General features: G+C 44.7%; 1 protein-coding gene across 1 annotated transcript; it reads left to right on the forward strand.

The window, feature by feature from the left end:
* Positions 1-1874: 1874 nt before the first annotated feature.
* LOC106813220 (ALX homeobox protein 1-like) lies at positions 1875-3451 on the forward strand. Its single transcript, XM_014817301.1, has 2 exons — positions 1875-2393; positions 3030-3451. Exons 1-2 carry the CDS (start codon positions 2174-2176, stop codon positions 3449-3451), a joined length of 642 nt encoding a protein of 213 aa, XP_014672787.1. The 5' UTR covers positions 1875-2173.
* The last annotated feature ends 6226 nt before the right edge of the window (positions 3452-9677 follow it).

Consider the following 9677-nt stretch of genomic DNA (forward strand, 5'->3'; position numbering starts at 1 on the left):
GAGGAGAGGACGAGACGACGAGGGACCTAGCAGAGAGAGAGAGAGTAGAGAGAAGAGATGAGGGAAAAACTTAGTACTTCGGAGTACTTCGGATACAGCAACTCGTCTATGATTATTCTCACCAGCTCAGTTTTCCCAATTAAAACTACAGTAGCGCTCGGCGGAAAGCCATTAGGCGAGTTTTTGCCTCCTCGTGAACGCCTTATTTATTAAAAGATCCATTAGTATTAGTTTCCAATGAGTTTATCGGCCGCTTCGGAGAAGAAGGCGATCGCCCGCCTGGGAAGGTGCCCACACATATGGCCGAGTTTCTGGTTTGGCCAAAATTCTTTGTAGTTTTCTTGATTCGCACCCCGGATTTCTGCTGTTCGGACGAACGAATGTCTCTCTCTCTTTCTCTCTCTCATCTCTCTCTCTCTCTCTCTCTTCTCTCTCTCTCTCTCTTCTCTCTCTGCTCTCTCGTCTCCTCTCTCTCTCTCTCTCTCTCTCCGCTTTCTCTCTCTCTTCTCTCTCTCTCTCTCTCTCCTCTCTCGCTCTTTCTCTTTCTCTCTCTTCTTTCTTTTCCTCTCTCTCTCTCTCCTCTCGCGCTTTCTCACTCGCTCTTTCTACCTCGGCTCACTGCTTTTTCTCACTATATCTCTCGCTTACGCCACCCGTTCGCGGCTCCCCCCGCCCCTCTTGCTCTCTGCACTAGTTCCCTTTGCTCGCTCGTCAGAGAAAAAACTGGTAACGAAGTAGAAACCGGCGAAGAATGAATAATTGCAGAGAGAAATACGAACAAGCGCAAGGCGCGGCGGACGGCGGTTGCGGGAGAATGAAAGAAGAGAAGAAGACTAGATAAGAAGGAAGGAACGTGAGAGGAAGAGGAAGTACGAAAAAAGGAAGAAATAACATTCTCGATGTCACAGCGATCGCCTGACCGTGTTTAGGTCTCGAAGAGTTAGGACTAAGTCGGCGAAACGTAAACTCGCTCGGGATTCGTATTGCTTCGCGCGTCGAGGTACTAATGCGGCTTGCAGGGACAACGACTCGCGATATTAACAATGAATTCGCGTCGGAAAACTATGGCCAATAGCCAACGTCGCTTTTCACACGAACTGTCCGCGAAAATCGCCCGAGTGGTAGCGTGATGAGGGTCGTGATAGGCGAGATGCAGTTTATCTGCTCGCGGGGTTCTTGGCTTGCACCGCTCACGGAGGCAGGGATTGGTAGCGTGTAACGCCACGGATTCGGCGGGCAAAATGTTCCGTCCACATGATTAGTCTGCAAATCAAACAAAAAAAAAAAAAACTTTTTTCTGCTTCGTCTTATTGGATTTGTCTTAAATTGTCTCAATTCAATTACTCGCTGGCTATTACAAAACGTGACATGACGGTGAGGGAAAGATGCGGAGAAGGAATGATGTAGGCTGCGAGAAGCGATTGGGATGAGAGAGAGGAGACGAGGACGAGAAGAAAGAGAGAGAGCTGAGAGGCGAGAGAAGAGAAGAGGGGAGGTCGGCTGTCAGCGGATGAGAGGGAGAGAGAGAGGGACCCGACGGCAGTGGGAGAGGGGAAAAAGAGACGAGGTGGCGCAGAGACAGACAGAAAGTAATTAACAGAGATTTATTAGTGAGAAAAGCAAGGGAGAACAAGTGCGGGTAGAGAAGGAGAGCAGATAACGCGCAGAAAAGACGCTGAAAAATGGCTAGATAGGATCGGAGCCGATAGATAGACAGAGATAGAGAGAAATGAGAGAGAGAGAGAGATTTGAGAAGAGACGAGAGAGAGGAGAGAGAGAGGGAGAGAGAAAGAAGAGAGAGAAGATGATAGAGAGGAGAGGACGAGAGGAGAGATGAAGGGAGAGACGAGAGAGGAGATGAGAGAGAGCGTGTCATAGATTGTAACGTGTCATACAAGTGGCAGGACTGCAACGTGTCATAGATTGTAACGTGTCATACAAGTAGCAGGACTGCAACGTGTCATACATTGTAACGTGTCATACAAGGGACAGGACTGTTACAGTGTCACACGCAGTGACGGGACTGTTACATGTCACATACACGGCGACAACATTTAAACGTGTCACACATCGAAGCGCGCGCCATACCGTGACGAAGACGCTACCATTTACTTAGTGTCAACCAGCGTAACTTCTCCCGCGCACCGTGATCTGCTGCACAACCGCACGTCGCATGCTCGCCGTCATGTCCGAAACGGAACTCTACGTCGACTCGCCGTCCTACGACGAACTGTACGCCGTCCGAGAGAGCAAGTTCAAGGCCAGTCCGGCGTCGGCGGCGGCGACGGCGGCGGCCGCAGCCGGCATCTACCTGTCGCGTGGGGAGACGGGCATCGTGTCGCAGCATGGCATCGACCACATACTCGGCAACCAGCTGAAGATGGTGCAAAACGGTGCGTGACGTCACCGATATTGTTTGACGCGTGCCCGCAGACGTTTTTGTTTTTCGAGAATATTGGAGTTTAGCTTAGAACTGTTCTGAGACTTCTCACAAGAAATATATATATATGAAGAAAATTTTAGTCAATATATATATGTATTGATTAATAATTTTTCTTAATTTTTTAACTGTTATATTACAGCAAACGTTATTCGAACAATTTTCAATTAGTATAAATAAATATAATCAAACATATCCGATTCGAATGCGACAAATTTTTCAGCAATGTCCGCACCAGTTACAATATTATGTTACAGCACCACCGCTCGTATTTTACAAAGTGACCTACGCTCTCTCCGTCACATATACCTTCACTCCCTCTCTGCCGGCCTCCATCAGATCCTTCCTCTACACACTCCTTCACTATTACTCCTATTTTCTTTCTTCATCTCTCTTTGGCTCATCTCTTTTCCTTAGGACCTCCTTTACCTTCCTTCCCCCTCGCATCCTCTCGCCTCCCTCCCTCTCTCTCTCTCTCTTTCCTTCCTCCGGTAACCGCCCTTCGGCCGTACGTAGACGCGCTGACGTCACATGCGCTTACGTCATACGCAGTGACGTCATACAGGTGTATCCGCGCGTGTCTTTCCAGCAGCGGACAACCGCCGCAGCGAACTGCACTCCGACCCGATGACGAGCGACGATGACGATAGATCGAGCCTCAACCGCTCGCGCTGCTCCTCCTCGGAGCCGTTGCCGGAGCAACGCGACGCGCGCTCCGACTCTCCCGCCGCCTCCGCCTCAGCCTCCGCCGCCTCCGATCATCTCAACTCGGAGCCGAAGTCTCCCGTCGGCAAGGGCGGCGACGACGACTCCGCCGCGAAGCGGAAGAAGCGCCGGAACCGGACGACGTTCACGAGTTTTCAGCTGGAGGAGATGGAGAGGATCTTCCAGAAGACGCACTATCCGGACGTCTACACTCGCGAGCAGCTGGCGCTGCGGGCAAACCTGACCGAGGCAAGAGTGCAGGTAAGAAGTACACACACACACACGAGTCACGTCGGCATGTGCTAGACGCTCTGTTCACGGGGTGTTCACTGAGTATATCGTGATATATCCTATATAATACTAGTATATAGTATACTAGTAGCTATTATAAAGTGATATATACTAGTATATAGTATACTAGTAGCTAGTATATACAGTAATATATACTAGTATATAGTATACTAGTAGCTAGTATACAGTAATATATGCTAGTATATAGTATACTAGTAGCTAGTATATACAGTAATATATGCTAGTATATAGTATACTAGTAGCTATTATAAAGTGATATATACTAGTATATAGTATACAGTGATATATACTAGTCGCTATTATAAAGTGATATATACTAGTATATAGTATACTAGTAGTTAGTATATAGTAATATATACTAGTATATAGTATACTAGTAGCTAGTATATACAGTAATATATACTATAGTATATAGTATACTAGTAGCTAGTATACAGTGATATATACTAGTATATAGTATCCTCCCAGCTAACAAAGTTATGTTCCTTGAATGTTACGGGAATGTTTCTTTTAGGTTAGCAGAACATTATTCAGTAACGTTCTAATAACGTTGTTTAGGAAAGTTTTCCTGACATTCTGAGAACGTTTTTACCAACATTCACATAACATTGATCAACCTCCGAAAATGACATATTAACGGCAGCAACACTACGTATGCGCTGCAGACTTATCTTAATGTCTCGAGTACGGCAGGCTGGAGATTCATTAATAGCTAGTGAACGACATTATTTTGTGGGAAAGCGATGCATGCGCAAATGGACTACCGTACCCGTAGCCTTGAGACATTAAGATACGGCTACCGTCCCCGAGCCACTGCGAACAAATACATTGATACCTGTGCTATAGTTTGCAACATCACAAAAACGGCAATTAGGAGTTTTCGAACCCATCCGAGGACGGTTAACGTTTTCCGAACATTCCAAGAACATAACTCTCTCACCAAGTAAAACCAATGAATGCATAACGATATGGGAATCTTCTTAGAATATTTTTTGGCTAATGTAACCACACTAAACCCTCCAGCGAATGTTACGAGAACATTCCAAGAACATAACTCTTTCACCCAAGTAAAACCAATGAATGCATAACGATATGGGAATGTTCTTAGAATATGTTTTGGCTAATGTAACCAAACTAGAACCTCCAGCGAATGTTACGAGAATGTTCCGTGTTTACTAGGCTAGTAGTTAGCATATAGTGATATACAAATGCTGATAGAGCATAGTGCCAGCGCTGTAGAGTTAGTGCGGCAAGGTGTTACTGCTCGGTATAGCATGTCTTGCGATAGCGCTTCGTAGTTAAATACGCTGTGCATTTTGCAACGTGTCATGGCGAGAGTAGTGGCAGTTGTATTGGGTTGTCTTACCTGTAAGGTATGAACGACCAACGTCGGTCAGTTAAAGCAACGTATGGTATCAGCCTCCTATTGTAGGAGCTCCAATCATCAGTATAGGGAGAGGTGTGGTCATTTTCTTTCCCTGTACCTGTCTTGTACTAACGTGCCATACTATGTATAGCATACACAAGACCACGTTCATACTTCCAAACTGCGGCTGTATGATATTACAGCCATGCGTCGTGGCAGGGGGCGCCACTGAATCTGGGACGCTAAAAACCACACTAAAACATTTTATTGTAATTCTTTGGTGTAGTGTATAGTAATATCGCTTGGCGCGAGCGTGTTTATGTGTGTTTGTGTGCACGCGTGCGTGCGGGCGTGCGTGCGTAAGTCAGTTCGTGAATACGCGTGTGTATGTCTGCGCATGAGGGTGGAAATTTATCTGTGTATCATTAATACAGAGGGCGCTGCTTGAACTCAGCATTATACTCATTCGAAGACTCGCTGCTTCTATAGTTCCTACTTTGTAATTACCAAAAATAAATACAAGCACACTGAGCGATTGTTCAGCATAAAGACTTACGACCACACGCGACGTACAATATAAGTTTCTTGTTGTTAATCATAACGAAAGTAGAATACCTATTAATTAAACAAACCAAATTGAATTTAAACTTGAGAAATTTTAATATTTATAATGAAAATATACAATCATATATTTTATTAAATTATTCGCGCTTCATAAGGTAATATTTTTATGACAATATGCGGCTCGTTTACTGGTATTATGCCTACTATCGCACCTGTCTCACTAGACTGCGCTAATAATATAGCAGTCAACGAAAGATTCTTAAACGTGATTTAATATACGCCGTAACACCGATATACCATACACACGAGCCGCACTCGGATGTTTCACACCGGCTGCTTCTTTCTATGCTTCTTCACCTGTGCTGCTGACAAATCAACGATAATTAACACGTCACGCCGTCTCGCCGCTGCGATTGGTCGACGGCTCGTCGGATGTCTATAATAGCCAATGATCGTTGGCGTAATTATTCCATTAACGCGTCCCCTTCGTGCGAGTACGGGCGAAATCTGGAATATGTTTGCGCACGCGGGGTGAGCCGCGGCGCGGCGGCGGCAGCGGCGGTAAAACAACGACGCATCGTGCCTGCCGCACACGCACGCACTCACGTAACGCCCGCCCGCCCGCTCCGCTCGCTCCGCAGACGCGCGTGCGCGATTCTATAAGCGTATAAGCGCTAAATTGGCTGAGCGCGATTGTGAAAATGGCGGGCAGCTCTTTTTCATTACGGAACCACGCGAGCAGCCGGCCAGCGGTCCCGCTCGCAGGTCGGCCACATGACGCTCATGTGAGTAACAGTGTAGTCGGTCGTCGTCGGCGCTCGTGTCGGCGGGGCGGAGCGGCTGTCGCCGACGGCGTCACGACCGCCGTCGACGCGCTAATGAAAGCGTGTGTAGAAGCGCGGCAGTAGGGCGGCAGCATCCCGTACTGCAGCTACTGCTGCGGGGCGCGAACACGCATATAGGCGGGAAACACATATAAAGGCGGGAAATACGTGTTAAGGCGGGAAATACGCATATAGACGGGAAATACGTTTATAGGCGGGAAACACGTATAAAGGCGGGAAATACGCATATAGACGGGAAACACGGTATATAGGCCGGGAAACACGTATAAGAAGGCGGGAAATACGCATATAGGCGGGATAATACGTATATAGGCGGGAAATACGTATATAGGCGGGAAACACGTATAAAGGCGGGAAACACGTATAAAGGCGGGAAATACGTATATAGACGGGAAATACGTATAAAGGCGGAAATACGCATATAGACGCGGAAATACGTAATATAGCGGGAAAACACGTATAAAGGCGGGAAACACGTAATAAAGGCGGGATACGTATATAGGCGGAGAATACGTATATAGGCGGAAACCGTAAAAGGCAAGTAATACGCATATAGCGGGAAATACGGTTTATAGGCGGAAACACGTATAAAGGCGGAAATACGCATATAGACGGAAATACGTATATAGGCGGGAAACACGTATAAAGGCAAGTAATACGCATATAGGCGGGAAATACGTTTATAGGCGGGAAACACGTATAAAGGCGGGAAATACGCATATAGACGGGAAATACGTATATAGACGGGAAATACGTATATAGGCGGGAAACACGTATAAAGGCGGGAAATACGCATATAGGCGGGAAATACGTATATAGGCGGGAAATACGTATATAGGCGGGAAACACGTATAAAGGCGGGAAACACGTATAAAGGCGGGAAATACGCATATAGGCGGGAAATACGTATATAGGCGGGAAATACGTATATAGGCGGGAAACACGTATAAAGGCGGGAAATACGCATATAGGCGGGAAATACGTATATAGGCGGGAAACACGTATAGAGCGGGAAATACGTGTTAACGGGGAAACACGCTATAATGGCGGGAAATACGCATATAGGCGGGACGATATACGTCTATAGTGGGATACGTATAAAGGCGGGAAACACGTATTAAAGGCGAGAAATACGTATAAAGCGGGAAACACGTATAAAGGCGTGAAACGTTATAAAGGCGGGAAATACGTATGATAGTGCGAGAAAAACGTATAAAGGCGGAAACATGTATAAAGCGGGAAACACGTATAAAGGCGGGAAATACGTATATAGGCGGGAACACGTATAAAGGCGGGAAATACGGAGCGCTATATTTGTGAAGACGTCTGCCGCGGTGATGCGTATTCTATATTGTCGCTCTGACGGTGCGCGGTGTTGTGACGTCAGAGATGTAGTGCCGTAACGCCGCTGGCATTGTGACGTCAACAATATTGTGCCTGTGACGCTCACAGGTATTGTGAACGTCAGCAATATTGGCAGTGACGCGCACAGGCATTATGACGTCAGCACTATTGTTGCGTGACGCGCGCGGGCACACTGTGACGCTGGGACCTTTGATTCTAAGATTTTGCATCATGGCGTAGACGATCGTCGTGATGCGCGACATTGTGACGCGACGATTGTCGTGACGGCGGTACAATGTGACGCAGACGATCGTCGTGACGCGTACATTGTGACGCAGCCGATAGCTTTGACGCGTATAATTATGTGTGATCGTACCGAGCAGCTGCTCTAACTGTTTCATTACAGACAATGCATCGTTAATTTATGAACTTATAGAAGTTTCCGAGAAATTTACATATACTATATATATATATAATATATATAGCATCATAATGTATTAATTTTTACTGACGACGCGAAAAAGCGAATAATTTAACGCTTCAAATACACGGCGGGTTTATAGTAAATAAAAAAGAATCCTTGATATCCTTATTATCCTTGATTATAAATTTATCGCTTAACCGTCGATCTAATCTGCACGTTACTTTTACGTTTTACGTTTTACTTCGTACGTCAACGATTTTAACGTCACGTCTACGAATTTGTTCTCAATTCATATCTGTAACATTTTAAAACAAAACCTTTTACACTTTATCAACTGACTCACTGCAAAAGTTTTTAAACTCGAGTGCATGAGAGCGACTACGACTTTTGCGACTGTCAGCGAATCTTTATAATCAAGTAAATATTCAATCAATTAATTTGATCAGTAAAGTTGATCAGTAAATTTCAATCAATTATTCATGCTTTTTAAGAAATCGTCTTTCAAATATATTCAAAATCTGAAAACATGTAGTGAAATATCGTTTCACCTGATTTAACTGTAGACATTGCTGGTACCGAAAACAAGTATTCGGTAATTATGAGAAAGGTCCGGAAAAAGTGTTCGAACTCATTACTTTGTTTCGTAACGTTACTATATAAAATATTGTGTAATTTAATAACCGCAACATAATATTAATAATACTAATATATTTAATATTTATACATATTTATATATATATATATATATATATATATATATGTTCATATTTAATATATTATTATTATTATTATTATTATTATTTTCATTTCAATATTATATTATTGTTGTGTTGTTGTTGTTGTTTTTGTGTACTGCTGGCCGCCGCCTGTGTAGAGCAGTGCTGGCGGCGCGGTCGCCGTCATCGTGCATCTCCGACCACCGTGCGCGGGCGCATGACGGCAATAGCAGCCGACCGCCGCGGTAGCTGTCGACAGTAGCGACCAGGCGGGTCGACGCGCTGGCCGACACGATGCTATACGTTCTATATCTCCTGCTGCTGCTGCTGCTGCTGCTGCTGCCTGGAGAGGTTGTGCTGGGGTGGTGTGGTCGGTGCTACCCACTGACAGGTGAAGAGCTCGTAAATCATCGCGCGGCAGTGCGTCATCGATGCAACATGCCGCGACGGGCTGCCAGGGCAGACGAGTTTTATGTGTTGGTTAGTTGCGGCGCAGTTACGAAGGCGTCGAGGAGTAGGGGTGTGGTAGGTCACGGAGCCCGATGACAGTAAGGGTTTAAGGTGTATGTTGGGGGTAATTTTATCGATTATCCAAGTACTATTCATTCATTATTTATTTATTTATTTATTATTTATTTATTATTTATTGATAATTATTTATTTATTTATTATTTATATATTTATTTATTTATTTATTCATTCATTTATTCATTTATTCATTTATATATAAAAGTTTCTACTTGCATCTTCATTGACCTATTTTCGTTGACATCTGCACACACTATGTATAATTGCACTTAAAATTAAAACGAGACAAACGAAATATAAGAGATAAAACGAATGAAGAGTCCGCCGCTAGGATCTAATTATATATTTTCTCATCATTCTCTGATATTCTTATAACCCTTATTATATATTCCTTCTTCTTCTACACCCCATTATCACACCAATCTGCCCTGGT

The sequence above is a fragment of the Priapulus caudatus genome, unplaced genomic scaffold, assembly GCF_000485595.1.
Source record: "Priapulus caudatus unplaced genomic scaffold, Priapulus_caudatus-5.0.1 Scaffold741, whole genome shotgun sequence".
NCBI classification, from domain to species: Eukaryota; Metazoa; Priapulida; class Priapulimorpha; order Priapulimorphida; family Priapulidae; genus Priapulus; species Priapulus caudatus.

Bases quoted from the DNA above. Each gene is read 5' to 3' on its own strand.
- LOC106813220 (XM_014817301.1), top strand. From the start codon at position 2,174: ATGCTCGCCGTCATGTCCGAAACGGAACTCTACGTCGACTCGCCGTCC. The intron at 2,394-3,029 runs GTGCGTGACGTC...GTGTCTTTCCAG, and splicing joins GCTGAAGATGGTGCAAAACG to CAGCGGACAACCGCCGCAGC.